The following is a 17,611-nucleotide window of genomic DNA, read 5'->3' on the forward strand; positions in this document are numbered from 1 at the left end:
TAGGGACTCCAAAGTTAAAGTACTCATGCCCATACCGGTTTAACGGAGTCTTACCTCCAAAAATCATTTCTGATCCTCACCCAAATGGTCTAATCACTCTCCTTAGGGCTCTCTAAAAACCTCTGGGGGGAGGGAGGGGAGGAACTCATCTGTTACTTGTCTTCCCAGCTGGACTCTGGGCTCCATCAGAGACAAGCTGGATCTGGTAAACCAGTTTCCTTAGTGCCTAGCATAGGGTCATGTGAGGGGAGAAAAATAATCAGTAAATGGTGAATAAAAGAAAGGGAGTCCAGACCCACTTCTTGTCTTCTGGGAGCATTTTCATCTTTCTTGTTTCCTTCCTTTGCATATATTGCTTCTTGGGCTCTTTGTTCATTCAACCAAGTGATCCTAGTCTACCTTAGGCAATGTGTCAGGCCATGCACAGAGGAGGGACAGATGATTCAGTTTGATCAGGTTGTGACAGAAAAAAGCTCAGAGACTAAGAGCACAGAGAAGGTGGCTTACCCAGACTGGAGGGTTTGGGGAAACAAAGACGAGTTTAGGAAGGACACGTGGGAATAATGGTTAGCCTGATGAGAGGTAGAAGGTCCAGAGTGAAGGAGAATTGAGCTAAGGTCAGAAAAAACAATATGGGTAAAGGCCTCGGCCAGTGGGAACAGTCTTCTAAGATAACCAAAAGTACTTTATTTGGCCTGGAGTTTAGAATATTTGAGGGGAAAATGGTGCTAATGAGTTAGGGAAAGTAGTCAGAGTTGTAAACCATATATGAATACTTAGTCATAGCAGTCATAACAGTTTTGGGAAGCCATTGAAGGTTTTAAATGGGGGATTCGACTTATATTTTAAAAAGATTATTCACCTGTGCAAATAGTGGATTGATTTGTTAGTGAGCTTGGGTGTTTTTCTGAAAGAATAAAGGGGATAAAGCCCTTTAACATTTTACCCAAGGGAGTGACACATTCAGAAAAGGGTTTATAAATAGATCACTTGGCAGAAGGCGGTGAGAAGACTGTCAGAACGGTGCACAGGTAAGAGCAGAGACAAGCGGGGAGGGAGAGAGAAGTGGAAGTGAGGAGGCACGGGAGACTGGAGAGGGATTTCTGAGACAGGTACCGTGCCAACTGTCAGAGAGAGAACCAGAAACTGACGCGGCCCCAGGAACAGCTGCCGGAGGCGGGGAGGGGGGCGCGGCCGCGTAGCCGGAGCCGCCCACCGCTCCCGGCGCCGGGGGCGGGACCAGAGCACGCACGGCGGCGTGACGCAGGACCGCAGCTGGCCTCGTTCTGGCCGCCGCCGCCGCTTTGAGGCGGAGTAGGATGAGGCCCGCGGCCGAGGCTCCGGCGTCGGCAGGGGCAGCAGCAGCTGAGGCAGCAGCTGAGGCAGCCGCGACGGCCGCGCCCCCCCCTCCTGACCTGGATTAGGCCCAGCAGCTCCGTGGCCGCCGCCGCCCCGCGGGGGGGCGGGGTGGGGAAGTGCTTCGTCTCCCCGCCCCCCCCCCCCATTACCGCCTCGCAAGAGGCAACCGCCGCGACCCCAGCGGAGCCCGCGGCCCAGCCTTGAGCCCCCAAGTCCGGGGGCTGGCATGAGTGGCCCTTCGGGGGCATCGGGGGGCGGGGGAAACGCCGCCGCCTGAGCCCCGGCCTGCTGTCCGACCCCACCTCGCTGACCGAGGCTGACCGAGGCTGACCGCGGAGCGTGCGAACGACCCCGCCACTGCTTTCTTCTCCCCGCAGATCACACATTTTAGCCCCGGAAGATGGGGAACTGCCTCAAATCCCCCACTTCGGATGACATCTCCCTGCTTCACGAGTCTCAGTCCGACCGGGCTAGTTTTGGCGAAGGGACGGAGCCGGATCAGGAGCCGCCGCCGCCATATCAGGTAGGGGAGGGTGTGTGTTGGGAGGAGGGGGTGCGAGGAGTAGTGGCAGCTCCCGGCCGAGGTTGAGGGGGCTTCGGGGCTGTCACTGCTCCTGGCCTCGGCAGGGCCTGGCCTGGGGGGCGTCGACCCCCTTACAGCAGGGACTGAGGGTGATTGTTCCCCATTCCTAGAACAGGGGAGATCCTTCACCTCCCCTCAGAACGATGTGGGGATGGTATTCTGTCTTTGAGTTCTGGGATTCTAGTATGTGAACATATCCTCTTGGCCAGTGACTGGTGGTTCGCTTGTGGAATTTGGGAATGACATTTTTCTGCCTTTAAGTCTAAATCGTGTAGTCTGAGCTGTGAGGTTTGGGGATGATTTCCTCATCGCGCCGCCAACTGGATTATGGGTTTTGGATAGGTGGTTGTCCCCCACCCCATATATATTGTCATGTATGATCATCCTCCCCTCCCTCTCCCTGTACCCCGTGTGTTTATGTTAATTGGATCTGGTAGGTGTTCATTTCTCCTACATGAGAAAAGATCTTCAAGTGGTGATTTTAGTCCCAGCGACATCAAGAGTTGTTTATATATATATATGTATGCATTAATTTTAATCCCTCCTCCTTTTGCTCCACCCCTATGACACACCTTTTAAACGCGCTGATTCAATAAAACTTGGGTATCTTGAACTTCGGAAACCTTTAAACCTGACTTAAATGCCTTTTGTTACTCGTGGTTCTCCCTTTGTATCAAAGACTTGCTCCTAAACAATTTCATTGCTTTTTGTACTGCAGTCATGGGTCCTGTACATTTTTGCATAATTAATAAGAAGCTAAGACCTCTTGAACTCAAAACAGACATGAAGATGTTATAATCCATAATATATATAAAAACCTTTCCTTTACCTTTCAATTTTCAATGATACTGGTTAAAAACTTTTTTCCAGAGGGGCTTTGATAGTTACATGGCTTAATTATTTTCCTGAAGGGGGTTTAATTTTCTAACTGGGCAGTCTTCTTTGTTGTTTCATGTGGTGACATCATTATCTAGTGTTATTCTTTTCTCATTTCTTTGTAAACCAGTGTCTCATCGCAATAGAAAAACCTGATCACATATGTTGGTTTTCTGAATAAAACCCTCAGGGTCCTTTCAGACATATCAATAAAGTTCAGTCTTAACTGTGGCCTACAGAAGCCTCCATGATTTATCTTTCATAATCTGTATTCCAGGCCTACCAAATAAACCAGTGTTCTCATATCTCTTTGCCTTTGCTCCAGCTGCTCCCTCTGCTAGGATCCCTTCCCCCAAGGTCGGCCAGGTGAACATCTAATCCTCTTTAAGGACTTGGCTTTCCTATCACCTCTCTCCCAAATCTCTATATTCTTCTCCCTCCCTCTGTAAGTCCATCATTCAGTTGTTTGTGTACCACCCCCCCCCACACACACACTTCCATAAGCCGCACATAGAACACTTGGGTGTAAGGTATGTTTCATCATTAAGGCATTTCCTTCTTCCTCCAGTGTAAGCTGCTTGCTGGGATGGACCTGTGTCACCTGTTATGCTGTTATGTCCCCAGTATCCAGCTCATAGTAAATACTTGGTAACTTTTAGGATAAATGAAGACTAGGACCTTGAGAACAAGGACTGTGTCCTTAATGCTTCGTGAAATTATTGGCACTAAAATGTTGAATGAATTAATGAATTTGAATTCAGTACCATGTGTTTTAAGTTTACACACCTGTTTCTTCCAAAAATTGTCACAGGGGAAGTCTTTTCATCTTTCTGAATCTTTGAAGCAAGCAAATTGTTTATATTTCACTCTTCATTTCCCTCAGGACAATATGCTTATTTCAGTTTCATGAGCAAATTTTTTTAGAGGTATGATTTTTATTTCAAAACCTCCTTCCATGCTTTCTAATCCCTTTCCAGGCAAATTGAATATTTTAACTGCCCTTTTTCTGTTACCCTTATGATAATACATGTAAGGATAACTAGAATTTTTGGGAATTGTATTTGCTTTTTCTAGGAGGACTAGATGATAACGAGAATTTTTTTGGTATCATGAAGGAACATTTTTTTGAAACATATCTATTTGTGACAGTGGGAGTTTTTGTGGTTGCTCTTTCCTGAAGTGAATGACCTGGACACTGATAAGCAAATTTGGTATCAATTGAAAGAAAATTTTAAAAATGGTAGCATTAAAAGAAAAAGCTTCATCTCCTAATGACCCAGATACTGATAAGCACATTTGGTATCAATTGAAAGAAAATTTTAAAAATGGGAGCATTAAAAGAAAAAGCTTCATCTCCTCCCAAAGGAAATAAGATTTATCGAAATGATTAATTTAAATGATCTGAGAAACACCAGGGGAATAATCTCTATTTTCAGTGGACAGAAGTTAGCACTTTTTTATTCAATTAAAATATATATATATTCAATATAATTAAAAGAGCTACAGGAATAATAGCTTATTTCTTTAAAGAATAGTCTCAACTGTGGTAGGATTTTTTAAAATTTCATAAAGGGAATAGCTGATTATAAAGGAACACAGTATTTTTCTGTAGTGGGTAGTTAAAAGATGGCCTTTGTTTTTATGTTGCATGATGTACATATATACCAAGAGCTCTATATAGTAAACTTCTAAGTTCTAGTTATTTCCAGTTAGCAGGATCTGACAGATTTGTTTTAACTTACTCTTAAAAAGTAAAACGCTGAGGGGTGCCTGGGTGGCTCAGTGGGTTAAAGCCTCTGCACTTGGCTCAGGTCATGATCCCAGGGTCTTGGGATCAAGCCCCACATCGGGGCTCTCTGCTCAGCAGGGAGCCTGCATCCTCCTCTCTCTCTGCCTGCTTCTCTGCCTACTTGTGATCTCGGTTTGTCAAATAAATAAATAAAATCTTAAAAAAAAAAAAAAAGTAAAACGCTGAGCCATTATGGTTAAAGTTTATAGGAAGTACCTGTTTCTTTCCTGTGTTTCGTCAGTATCCTCTTAACTGGTCTCAGGGTGTTCACCCTTACCTTCCTTATAGTCTGTTCTTAACGCAGCAGTCATTCTGGTAAAAGAGATCATGTCACTTAGCCTTCTGTGGATCCTCATTTCATGTAGATCCTCATTTCATTCACAGTAAAAGCCGAATTCCTTAGTGTCCCATAAACCCTACATAATCTTTATACCCCTACACATAACCTCTCTTGACCCATCTCTTACTACTCTTTCCCTGCATAATCTTTATACCCCTACACATAACCTCTCTTGACCCATCTCTTACTACTCTTCCACTGCTGGCAACCCTTTTAGTCTCTCTGGCCTACTTGTTCCTAGGATACTCCAGGACCTTTGCCCTGGTTGTTTTTATGCCTGGAGTAGTCTTCCCCAGGTATTACCATGGCTGACTCCCTTACTTCCTTCAAGTCTACTCAAATGACACCTTCATAAACCCTTTGTGAACACCCTATTTAAAATTACAACCTGCCCTAACACCCTGGAATTCTCTCTTACCCTGTTCTATTTTTTTCCCCCATGGCATTTATCACTTTCTAACAGTCTTTTTACTTATTATGTTTATTGCTTATTATCTGTCTTCTCCCACCAGGGCTCAGCTCCTTGAGGAAAGGAGTTTTTTTTTAAATTGTTGAATAGTACCTTGCACACATTAGACACTCAGTTATTGGCTGAATGAATGGATTTCTTTTAAATGAATTAATATATTTGAGGCCAATGCAATTTAATGTTTTTTTAAGAACTATGCATATTCCTAGTGTCTTCTTTCCTTTAGTAGGGATCATTTTTAAGGAATCAATCCTAGAAAACAAATTTCAGTAATATTAATATAGGAATTGGTTTAAAATAATTATAAAATAATTTAGGGTTTCTTTAAAACTCTGTATATATAGTCTATAACAAAATGTTTATTTTATGAGAAAGTATTTGAATCTTTGTCCTTAAAGAAATGGGAGGGAAGAGGTTATAGATTTTTTTGAAGGTAAAAACAAAGAAATTGGGCACATCCTCTACTCTGTCCTTCCTGAATGTTTGAAAGAATACAAAGGAAATCTGCCCATCAAGGGTAGTCTTACAGGGAAGATAAACCATGAAAGGCCGGAGGATGAAGGTCCATAAGAGGAAAGGCCAGTTGGTTACCCAGTGCTGAAAGAAATGTGTGAACAGGTTGAAGGACCTGAGTAGGGTACTGACACTCTAAGTCCCACCCCTCCCATTTGTCATAGCCTATTTCAAGAATAGCACTTTTTTAAAAAGAACTTAATATTCATTGAACAGCAACAAAAGCCACTTTATAGTATTTCTGTGTACTGTATCTGTTTATATAAATACAAAGATTGGAATCTCAAGTTTTGTAGTAACTGTGTAGTTTGAGATTTACTGATCTCTTTCTCTTGTCCTATACTTTGTGATTAATTCATTTGGGATTTTGAAATCAAAAGAAGATAAGTTAATACAGCAGTGAGTGCAGGGGTAGCTCTGGTTTTGGAGTGAGATGGATCTGAGTTCAAATCCTGGTTGTCACTTACATGAAAAATACGAAGAGTTTATCAGATTATGTTGTGTGTTGAGGAATTTATTTCATGAATAACAAAACTTTTTGGATATTTCAAATTGTGACTGAATAAAGGTTCAAAGTTTCCTATAGAACTCATTAAAAGTAACCTTCCTTTAAGTCTAGAATGTAATAAAATACTTATTTTTAACTATTTAAAGCTGTAATAATAATAATACCTTGGTTTTTTTTTAATAACTATGAAAAATTCGAGTATATGAAGTTTTTTTTATGTATTACATTTTCTCTGCTTTTTTGGTGGAAATTACTTCAATCCTTATTTTGCATATCTTCATCTTATTAAATTATTTAACTTAAAATTCCCTTTGTGTGAAATTTTATCCCTCCCCTCTTTATGTTCTGTCTTATCATAAAGGTGCAGATCAGATCCAGCCTCTTTAATAAAGCCTCCCCTGGCCATTTCTGTTATATTTTTGTTTGTAGTATTTATCTGGAATTTATATTGCATGACTCTTAGTGCTTTAACAGTGATAATTTTTCCAGTGATTATTTTGAAGAAATTACAATTTCTTCAAAAATGAGAATGATGTGGGGGCCCTTGGTGGCTCAGTCACCTGAGCATCCATCCAGCTCTTGATTTCTGCTCAGGTCATGATCTCAGAATTGTGAGAGTGAGCCCCACTATAAGCTATGTGCTTGGTAGGGAGGCTGCTTGAGATTCCCTCCCTTTGCCCCTCCCCTCACTCTTGGGTGTGCACTTTTTCATAAATAAATGAGTCTTTTTAAAAAACTAGAATAATGTCTTAAAAAGATATTTTAAAAATCTCTCAGTTGAATGTAGTGGCATCCTACACATTGTAGATCCTAGTGCCTAACTTAGAACTGTGCCTTCTCCCTCTTTTTTTTTTTTTTTTTTTTTTTTGACAGAGAGAAATCACAAGTAGACTGAGAGGCAGGCAGAGAGAGAGAGAGAGAGAGAGAGGGAAGCAGGCTCCCCGCTTAGCAGAGAGCCCGATGCGGGACTCGATCCCAGGACCCTGAGATCATGACCCGAGCCGAAGGCAGCGGCTTAACCCACTGAGCCACCCAGGCGCCCTGTGCCTTCTCCCTCTTACAGTTAGCACCATGATTGAGGTCCTTATTACTTCTCATGGTAACTTAATTGATGTCTCCTCTCTTCCCCATTCATTTCATTCCTCATTTCTTGATAAATCTCTCCAGATCAGATCCCTTTCCTTTTAATCCTTAATGATTCTTCATGACTTATTACTGAAGGTCTCTATATTAGCAATCAGAATCATGATCTGGCTACTTACATACTTCTACAGCTTTTTGTAGTTTTGTATACAACTTACATGCTAGTCAAATATATTCTATATATGCCTTCTGCTCCAGCCTCCGCCTTTGTTCTTCGTTCACATTGCCCAGAATTCTTTTCCCATAATTGTTCCCAGTATAGGTTCAGAGCTTCAAGGTCCAGCTTCTATGCCATGACTCCCATTTCTGATTTCCCCCAATTTGAATAACATAGTAATCTGAACTCCTTTAGCACTTTGTTTACCATTCTTAGGACACTTTACCCTTCCTGTTTAATTTTATTTATAACAATGTCATATCTCCTCTGCTAGGCTCCAACTCTGATGATTCAGCTTTACATTGCTAGAATTAAGCTTTTCACATAGCAGGCACTCAAATAGAATAAATGTGAAAATCAGTTAATTGCATTTTTCTGTAAGAGTGTGAAATTCTATGGTTCTTCTTGCTTCTATATAAATTGTCCCAGAATTGTGGGGTTTTTTGGTTCTTTTTTGTTCTATTACTTCTTATTTATAAAGTACATGAATTTTTTCATTTGCGTTTGATTTGTGTTCTATAGTTCAGCTTGCCTTGTTTTTGTTTTTTCTTATTTGTCACCATTGTTGCAGGGATTTTATTTATACCTGAAACCCACTCTGGATGTCCTTTAATTAAGGCTGATTCTTTGCCATTAAGAATGTATGTACCATTAAGAGTAGGACAGTTTGTGTGTCAGTGTTTAATTCTAGAGCTAATTATAGGGTAACTTAAGAAGATAGGAGTAATGCGTTACTTGGTGCATAAGATCTGAGAAATTGACTTCCTTAAAATATTTTTTAGCTAATACTTTCTAGAAATCTCCATATTTTATTGTAAAATTTTGATCTATTAAAATCTTAATATAATACTTCAGGTAGAATGAAATTCTTTTTTTTTTTTTTTTTTTTTTTTTTTAAGATCTTATTTTGGCTTCTAAATAGAAAAACTGTCACAAAATGACTAGTGTAGGTTCTCTCTGACATTTTTCTTCAGCCTGTGCCACTTTTTCTCTTTTGTCTTCTGTCTTTACTGTGTCTTAGCCAAGTTAAATTCTGTAAATGAGGAGGGGAATGAAAGATAATTGTAAATAAAAGTTACAGGTTATATTTGTCATCTTCCCTGGAGCCATTTTTTAATATAATTGTCTTCTATGTGTAACCTTCCTTCAAGCAAAGAGGATGATGTATTTCTGTCCTGTATTCAAATAGATTATTAAAAAATAGGCTGTAACAAGTAATTTATAGAAGTTGATTCCTTACCAGTAATAAATATTTATGATAATAGTATGCTCAGAATTCAGGATTTTTGTAATTGTGATATAAATGAAGTGGTGGAGATACTAAGGACTTAAAGTGGAAATGTGAATGAAAGATATAAGGAAAAACTGGCTAGTAGACAGCCAGAGACTGTGTTTTTGATGGCAAAAGAGATTGCTACATGTAATTGAAAAGTAAAGTGATAAGGGAGAATTAAATATATTCGACTCTTGGATAATCTGCCTGACCTTTTGATTTTGATATTTAGTTTGACTTTATGGTATGTTGCTTTTGAAGTCTTAAGAGTTCCTTATTTTAATGGATCAAGAATACTTTTTTTTAAAAGATTTTATTTATTTTTTTGACAGAGATCACAAGTAGGCAGAGAAGCAGGCAGAGAGGAGGAAGCAGGCTCCCTGCTGAGCAGAGAGCCTGATGCAGGGCTCCATCCCAGGACCCTGGGATCATGACCTGAGCCAAAGGCAGAGGCTTTAACCCACTGAGCCACCCAGCACCCCCCCACACGCCTTTTTTTTTTAAGATTTTATTTATTTGACAGACAGAGATCACAAGTAGGCAGAGAGCCAGGCAGAGAGAGAGAGGGAGAAGTAGGCTCCCCTCTGAGCAGAGAGCCTGATGCAGGCCTTGATCCTGGGACCCTGAGAACATGACCTGAGTCGAAGGCAGAGGCTTAATCCACTGAGCCACCCAGGTGCCCAAGAATACTTTTGAGTTCAGTTCGATATGAATGCGCATATACCTATCCTATAATAATATAGCCAACCTGGAGTGTGCTCCCACAGGCCAGTTGAGTATCTTGTAACTTAATCCAGAGAGCATACAGTAAATTAACTAAGGTATATGAAAGTGTGGGAATGAAGAAAACAATTCTCCAGATATATTTGTTACTTAATTTATTGAAAATTTTCTGAATTCTTATGGAACTGAATGGCTTTAAGAAGAGTGAAACTTTTATAACTGACACAGTAAGTTAAAATGACATGTAATATTTTATGACTTTATTATTTGTGGGGGGAAAAGCAGTTTATCATAAACTGAGTAAGTAAGGCTTTAGGATAGAAACCTGGATCCTCCATAACCATCTTCTTCTATCAATCAGCAAGTTTATATTAGGCACCCAGGGGAAAGGAAAACAAGCCTTTTACCCCTAAGGAGCTACCATTTTAGTTAAGGGGATGAGATTAATGTATATGCATGAACTGTTTATTAGTTTGGTATGAAACGGTATATAATTAAGTATTAAATTCCTGTAGACTTTTGAAGGTGGGATCAGTTTATGACAGGGCAGTGAATCAGATTTACTTTTTAGCTTCTGAAGACTAAGTGAAGTCGTACATGAACATCAGTGTAAGAACGGAATAAAAGCAAAAGAGCCTGCCCTGATTAAACTATGAGTGGGGGAGCTTAGAGCCAAAATAGTAATCAGTAAGTGAACATGAATTTTGAGTTTTATAATCTTGTACATTGAAGTGTAGTAATATATGTGTGTGTAAACAAACCTTACTGATTATGTACAATGAAGGGTATATCTTTAACACTATAACTAGAAGTAGCTTAACTATATAGCCCAGTGAACTTTTCTATATTATAATTACTATCAAGATATAGCCAATTTCCAACCCCCAAAGTCTTCCTCAAATGTCCTTCAACAGTCAGTACCCTGTCCCCAAAGATAATCACTGTTCTGACCTTATCACCATATTTGTTTTGCCTTGTTTTGAACTTAAATATTCCAACATTTTGTGAAATTCGTTTATATTTATGTAGCAGTAGTTTGTTTTTCATTGCTGTACAGTATTCAATTGTATAGATACCCATTTAGCTTTTTTTTTCTAATTTTTCTAATGCTGTCTACTATTGATGTATACTGGCTTCTTTTAGCTTTTGGTTGTATAAATCTGCTTTGACCATTCTTTTTATGTACATATCATACACACTACTTATTTTGGGTAAATGGTTTTTCCCACAACATTTAATTACTGAAATTCTCAAAAATAAAGAGAAATTGACAGAATTTTTTGGACATCCATATTTCTGTGACTTAGATTCTATACATTTTGCTGTATTTGGTTTAACACCTTATCAGTCCATCTTATTTGTTGATGTATTTCAAAATAAATTGACAGTTTTTCAAAGTGGTTCCAGCAGCTTATACTCCTATCAGCTATGTAGTTCTATTTGCTCTGCATCCATACTAACACCTAGTATTTCTACATCTATACTAACACTTGGCATTGTAGTCTATTTTATGTTAGACATTTTGATAAATGTTTAGAAGTCTTTCATTGTGTTTTTTTTTTTTTTTTAAGATTTTATTTATTTGAGAGAGGGAGGAAGGGTAACAGGAGAGGGAGAGGCAGGCTCCCTGCTGAGCAGGGAACGTGATGAGGAACCCAGTCTCAGGACCCTGGGATCACAGCCTGAGCCTAAGACAAGACACTTTGCCGACAGCCACCCAGGCACCCTCATTGTGATTTTAACTTGCATTTCCCTCATGGGAATGCATACCAATGTGCATACTAGTATATGGTCTTTTGTGACTGGCCTCTTTCACTTAGCATAATGTTTTCAGAATTCATCTGTGTTGTAGCATGTATTAGGACTTCATTCCTTTTTATTGTGAAATAGTCCATTGTCTACCACATTTTGTTTAGCCATTGTTCAGTTAATGAACATTTGGGTTTCTGCTTTTGGGCTGTTAGAATGCTGCTATGAACATTTGCGTACAAGTTTTTATGTGGATGTGTTTTCATTTCTCTTTGGTATACACCTACTAGTGGAATTGCCATGTCATGTAATTCCATGTTTAACCTTTTGAGGAACTACCAAACTATTTCGAAATCTCACCATTTTACACTCCCACCCCCAGTGCATAGGAGTTGCAATTTCTGTACATTGGTTGCCAGATCTTATTATCTTTTTTATTATAGCCATCTTAGGGGCTACAAAGTGGTATCTCATTGTGGTTTTGATTGCATTTCCCTAAAGACTAACAGTGTTGAGCATCTTTTCAGGTGCTGGTTGGCCATTTGTGTATCTGCTCTGGAGAGCTATCTATTCAAATCCTTTACCTGTTTTTAATTGAGCTGTCTTTATTATTGAGTTGCAAGAGTTCTTTATCTATTCTAGTCCCGTGTAAGGTATGACTTGCAAAAGTTTTCTCCCCTTTTATGTTTTTTGTTTGTTTGTTTTTTTACTTTTTTTGGTGGTGTTATTTGAAGCACAGAAGTTATCTTATGAAGTCCAATTTATTCTTCTGTTGTTTTGAGTTTTTGATGTTGTGTCTTAAAAAAAAAAGTTTTGCCTGACCCACAGTCACAAAGATTTACTCTTGTGTTTTATTTCTGGTTCTCAGCATTTTGAGTTTTGAGTTAAATTTTTTTTAAAGATTTTATTTATTTATCTGACAGATCCTAAGTAGGCAGAGAGGCAGGCAGAGAGAGAGGGGAAAGCAGGCTCCTGCGGAGCAGAGAGCCTGATGTGATGTGGGGCTTGATCCCAGGACCCTGGAATCATGACCTGAGCCGTAGACAGAGGCTTAACCCACTGAGCCACCCAGGTGCCCCCCTTTTGAGTGAATTTTTAAGTAAGGCCCAAATTTAATTCTTTTGCAAGTGACTATCCTATTGTTATAGCACCATTTGTTGAAAAGAACATTCTTTCCCCATTGTCTTGGCATTCCTGCCTGAAATCAATCATCCATTAATGCAAGGGTTTATTTCTGAACTCTTCAGTTATGTTCCATTGATTTTTATGTCTATCCTTAATGCTAGTACTACACTAATTCTGTAATAAGTTTTGAAATCAGAAGTGTGAATTTTCCAACTTTGTTCTTATTCAACATTGTTTTGACTATTCTTGGTCCCTTTTAATTCCATCTGAATTTTAGAATCAGCTGTCATTTTCTGTCAATAAGCTAGCTGGCATTTTGATGTGACCACTTGAACCTTTTTTTTGTTGTTTTTTTTTTAAATGAACTGACATTGAAACATCATTATCTTCCAAAGTCCATAGTTTGTATTAGGGTTTGCTCTTCGTGTACACTCCGAGTTTGAATAAAGGTATAATGAGATAGATCCACCATTATAGATAGTATCATTCAGAATAGTTTCCCTGGCCTAAAAATCCTCTGTGCTTTACCTTTTCATTCCTCCCTCCTCCTAACCCCTGGAAACTACTGATCATTTTATTGTCATCATAAATTTGACTTTTCCAGAATGTCATGTAATTGGAATCCTACAGCATGGGGCCTTTACAGATTGTCACCTTTCATTTAGTAATATGCAGTTAAGGTTCCTCTGTGTCTACCCATGGTGTGATAGCTAATTTCTTTTTGGCACTGGATAGTATTCTGTGGTCTTGATATACCACCCACTAAAAGACATCTTGGTTGCTTTCAAATTTGGGCACTTATGAATAAAGCTGCCCTGAACATCCACTTGTAGGTTTTTGGGTGGACAGAAGTTTTCACCTCCTTGCAGTAAATACCATGGAACACAGTTGCTAGATCGGTTGTCGTACGAGTTTGTTTAGTTTTGGAGGAAACTGCCAAATTGTCTTAGAGTACCTGTGCCGCATTATATTCCCACCAGTGGTGAGTAAGATTTCTTGTTCTCTACATTTGATACTGTCAGTGTTTCGGATTTTCCCATTCTAATAGGTGTATAAGGGTATGTTTTGTTGGTTTTAATTTGCAATTCATAGTGCCTCTTGGTGTCCTCCTCCTCCACTTTAGGTGGGGCAGGATGGCAAGAGGGAGATGAGGTTGCATATTTCCCTTCTTCCATGTAATAGGCTAAAGCATTTGGATTTGAGTATTTCCATTTGTTCAGATAGGTTAGACTCTGGTAAAACCTCTGCAGGTTGGCTCTGGCAAAAGTTTCTCCTGAGTGCAGGCCTCCTTTTCCCTCCCCCTGTTAGAAGCATGAGGGGATTTTTCTCCTGATATGTACTGTGAGGACTAGTAGAGCTCTTGAAGTGGTGCTAGATAGAGGTGAAGATAGAGGTGGTGGTAGAGCTCTTGAAGATAGAGGTAGTGGCACTAAGTCTTAATTCAGTCTTTCCACATTGAGCCTCCAGCTGTCTGTCAGTTACAGTGCAGGTTTTCCTACCCCGGCACTGGTTCTGCTCATGGGTTTCTGCTCTGGTAAGTTTCAATTTTCTGTATCCACTTGTCTGTTTCTCCCAATTTTGGGGTCAGCAGTTTGCCCTGTGACCTCACTTCTGTGACAGATAAAGAAAGAGTGGTTTATTTTTCAATTTGTTCAAATTTGTTGTTGTTGTTGGAGTGATGTGGCAGTGGCGGTTTGTAAGGTCCTTAGATGCCAGACCAGAACCTAGACTTTCTTAATTTTCATAATCTATGAAAGTGAATATTATTCCATCTTCCAAATAAGAAACAGCCCTAGCAGCAGAGCCAGGCACCTGTGAAATTTGAGCTTTAGAGAGTAGAGGTATTTGTACATCATGGCAAAGGAACAGTGGAAGAATGAAAATGTAATAACACCAGGTTTGGCTCAAAGGCAATCATAATAACATGGGAGTCCATTTCTAGTAAAGTTAACCTGTCTGGAGAATGGGATATTGGAATGAAGTGGCTTTAACAGTGATAGTTGAGGTAATGAGACTCCTTTATAATGAAGTGAGTCTTCTAAAGATACTTTGTAAATCCTATAAAGGTAGGTTTCATATAGCACAACAGTGTTCTGTTAAATTGACAAAAATACCCCTGTGCTTAATTAACTATTTTATCATTTGAGGATAAACACCCCTGCCAACTCAGTGCAGTATTGAAGGTAGCAAAGTGTGTTTTGGTGTTTACATGTCTTTTCTATCAATTGATGATTTCCCCTTCCTGTCTAACCTTTCTCAACCAAATCAATGTAAGAAATGGCATATTCATCATCAATTGGCATTAAGGTACTAGCTCCTGTCTATTAATTAAGGCTAATTGCAGTATAGTGTGGATGTATTTCATTCAGTGTTACCTCCACTAGTCATTTGTATCCTGGTTTTTATTGTATTTTTTTATAAAACTTTTAAAAAAAGATTTTATTTATTATTTGACAGAGAGACAGCAAGAGAGGGAACACAAGCAGGGGAAGTAAGAGAGGAAGAAGCAGGCTTCCTGCTAAGCAGAGAGCCTGATGCCAGGCTCGATCCCAGGATCCTGAGATCCTGAGATCATGACCTGAGCCATCCAGGTGCTTCTATTGTGGTATTTTTTTAAATATGGAAGTAATAGAAGTAGATTTGGAGCAAAGTGGCCTCTGAAGCTATAGGAATGAAATAGTCTATTCAGGGTAATGGAAGAGCAGGTAGGTTCAGAAAACAGGTCTCTCAAAAGTAAAATAGGAGATGGGGTAGTAAAATCACACACAAGAATGTAATGGATCCAATTGTAGGAAGTATAATTGCAGTTAGATTTGTGGACTTACTAGTTTAAACAGGGATTTATTTTGGATAAGTTGGGGGTAGAAAACCTTCTAAAATGAATACATTATACAGTTTTAGCATTTTCATCAACACTTTTTTTTTGTTCTAGTATACTTACCAAAGGTAGTAACAGTGTCTTAATGAGATTAATTCTCAACTGGGTCCTTTTTCAAACTTCACAACTCTCCCTTTTCATTGTCGCTCCTTCCCCATAAATCACTGAAATACTGACTTCTGAGCAGATTTTCATCTCATTTTATTGATTCAAAATAATTAGATTAGTTTATTATACTCCGGAAATAATAGAGGAGTGTCTCCAAAGTCGAATTTTGTAGAACATTTGTTACTGGGTGAAGCTTATTCTAATTTTAATTCTTGCACCTGCTTATTATCATTTTTCCCCCTCATTTTCTTTTCCCACTGTCAGATTGTTCTTCATCTGCTGTTAATGCATCTGCGCTTGCTGTGCCTCTCATTCTGCTTATTGAAAAACCGGATAATCAAGCTTGTCATAATATTTCCTAGCAGCTGCCAATAGAAAGATCCCAAATGCAGTACTTATGACTAAAACAGCATTTTTATTTGTGAATAAAGCATTTGGGATTTGGATACGTGTTACCGTTTTTAAAATTTATTTTTAAGATTTCCTTGGCTCAAATTTGCTTAAATAAATCAGCGTTAACATGAATTTCACATGCATATGAGAGTAGAAAAACTGAAACAAGGAAGAAACCTTAAATATTGAGGTACTTATCAGTGTTTCATTTTTCACATATGCCCCTCCCTCTCTTCTTTACACCTGTCTTTCATTATCTAGAATTTTCTCTCCCTAGATTGTATTTCTTAAAGTGTTTTTTATTTATCCCTTAAAACATGCTTTAATTAGCTATGCCTTTTTATAAGCTCTAAATTCTTAAGCTTCATTGTAATCTTCAAACTGATGAATACTTACTTTTAGGTTCCACAGAGCCCTATAAGGTCCTGGATGGAACTGCATTTTAAGATAACTGATTTCCTTGGTAATCTTATGTATTTATTCAAAAACACTATCTGAGAAGTGGTCTGTAACTTTCACCAGACTGTCGAAGTTTTCTATGCCACAAAGACAGTTAAGAATCCCTGAGAGGCAGTCTCTAGTTGCAAGTCATGAGCTCGTATCACTGCTGCCAGAAACCACAAAGCCTTTGGGGTTTGAGCCACAGAGTTCTGATATGTGTGTGGTATAGGAATTCGGTTAAATTTTGTTGTTGCAACAGTGTTAGGTAAATTGTCAGACCTCATTTATGAAATGAGTCTATTTAAAAATAGCTGAAATTCTGAAATCTATTGAAAATCAACTTGAAGTATAATTTTTTAAGTCATGAATGAAAATTTTTAATATCACAAGGAAAATGGCAGCATCATAATTTCAAAACAATTGCCACGATTATGGGCTTTAAACATTTCTTGGCACCTCAATAAAAAGTAATTTTATATCGTGCTTCTGTTTATAAAAACAGGAACAAAGTTCATAAAACAGTGTTGACCCTTCGATATATTCTGTATACTTTATTTCATCTTCTAAAAAGCCCTTTGATCTCTAAAACTGATTTTATAACTCCCAGTAGATTTGGACTGTTTAGAAAACATTCCAAGATGTAAAGCCAAAAAGATAAGATTGTGAAATACATTAAAATATTTTGCATGTCTAGCATCTCAAACAGGATCTCTTAGGAATTCAAACACGGTCTGTTTGTAAAGCAGTATTTTAGAGAAGTGGGTACATGTTTGCACCCTGGATGTAGTCATTAAGCTCCTTGGTGCTTGATCCTTTATGTTTATTATCGTTGTTAAGGATTTTGTACTTTATCATAAAGCAGTGGAAAACTAGCCACTAAAGGATTTTAAATGGGGTTATGGGTCAGATGGTTATGTAAATTAGATTTGTATTTGAAAGATTTCTGAAAACAAATAGGAAGAGGATAGTAGACAAGACTAGTTAGGAAGCCCCTGTATTAGCTGATAATTATTGGGTAGGGTGTTGGCAATAGAGATGAAGAGTTATGAATGAATAGTGTTGATAGTTAAGAAAAAGCAATTTAGTAATGGATTATATGGAAAGAATGTAGCCAGAATATTAGGATATAGGAAGAGAAAGAACAGGATGTATTGGGAGAAGACTGGCTGTGAAGGGCTATAGGA

The 17,611-nt window shown here is 38.7% G+C and overlaps 1 protein-coding gene and 1 long non-coding RNA gene across 2 annotated transcripts in view; both read left to right on the forward strand.

Annotated features, from left to right (window-relative positions):
* Positions 1-1,229: 1,229 nt before the first annotated feature.
* Positions 1,230-17,611, forward strand: part of RNF11 (ring finger protein 11) — a 40,077-nt gene continuing 23,695 nt past the window's right edge. The window contains exon 1 of the mRNA XM_082688477.1: positions 1,230-1,882. Coding sequence (XP_082544603.1) covers positions 1,760-1,882 — 123 coding nt within the window. The 5' untranslated portion in view covers positions 1,230-1,759. The remainder of the gene's footprint in view (positions 1,883-17,611) is intronic.
* LOC309843161 lies at positions 11,326-15,655 on the forward strand. The gene is made up of 2 exons (XR_014299980.1): positions 11,326-14,926; positions 15,161-15,655. It is a non-coding gene; the product is annotated as an uncharacterized lncRNA (long non-coding RNA).

This window comes from Mustela nivalis (assembly GCF_964662115.1).
Source record: "Mustela nivalis genome assembly, chromosome: 10".
Taxonomy (NCBI): Eukaryota; Metazoa; Chordata; class Mammalia; order Carnivora; family Mustelidae; genus Mustela; species Mustela nivalis.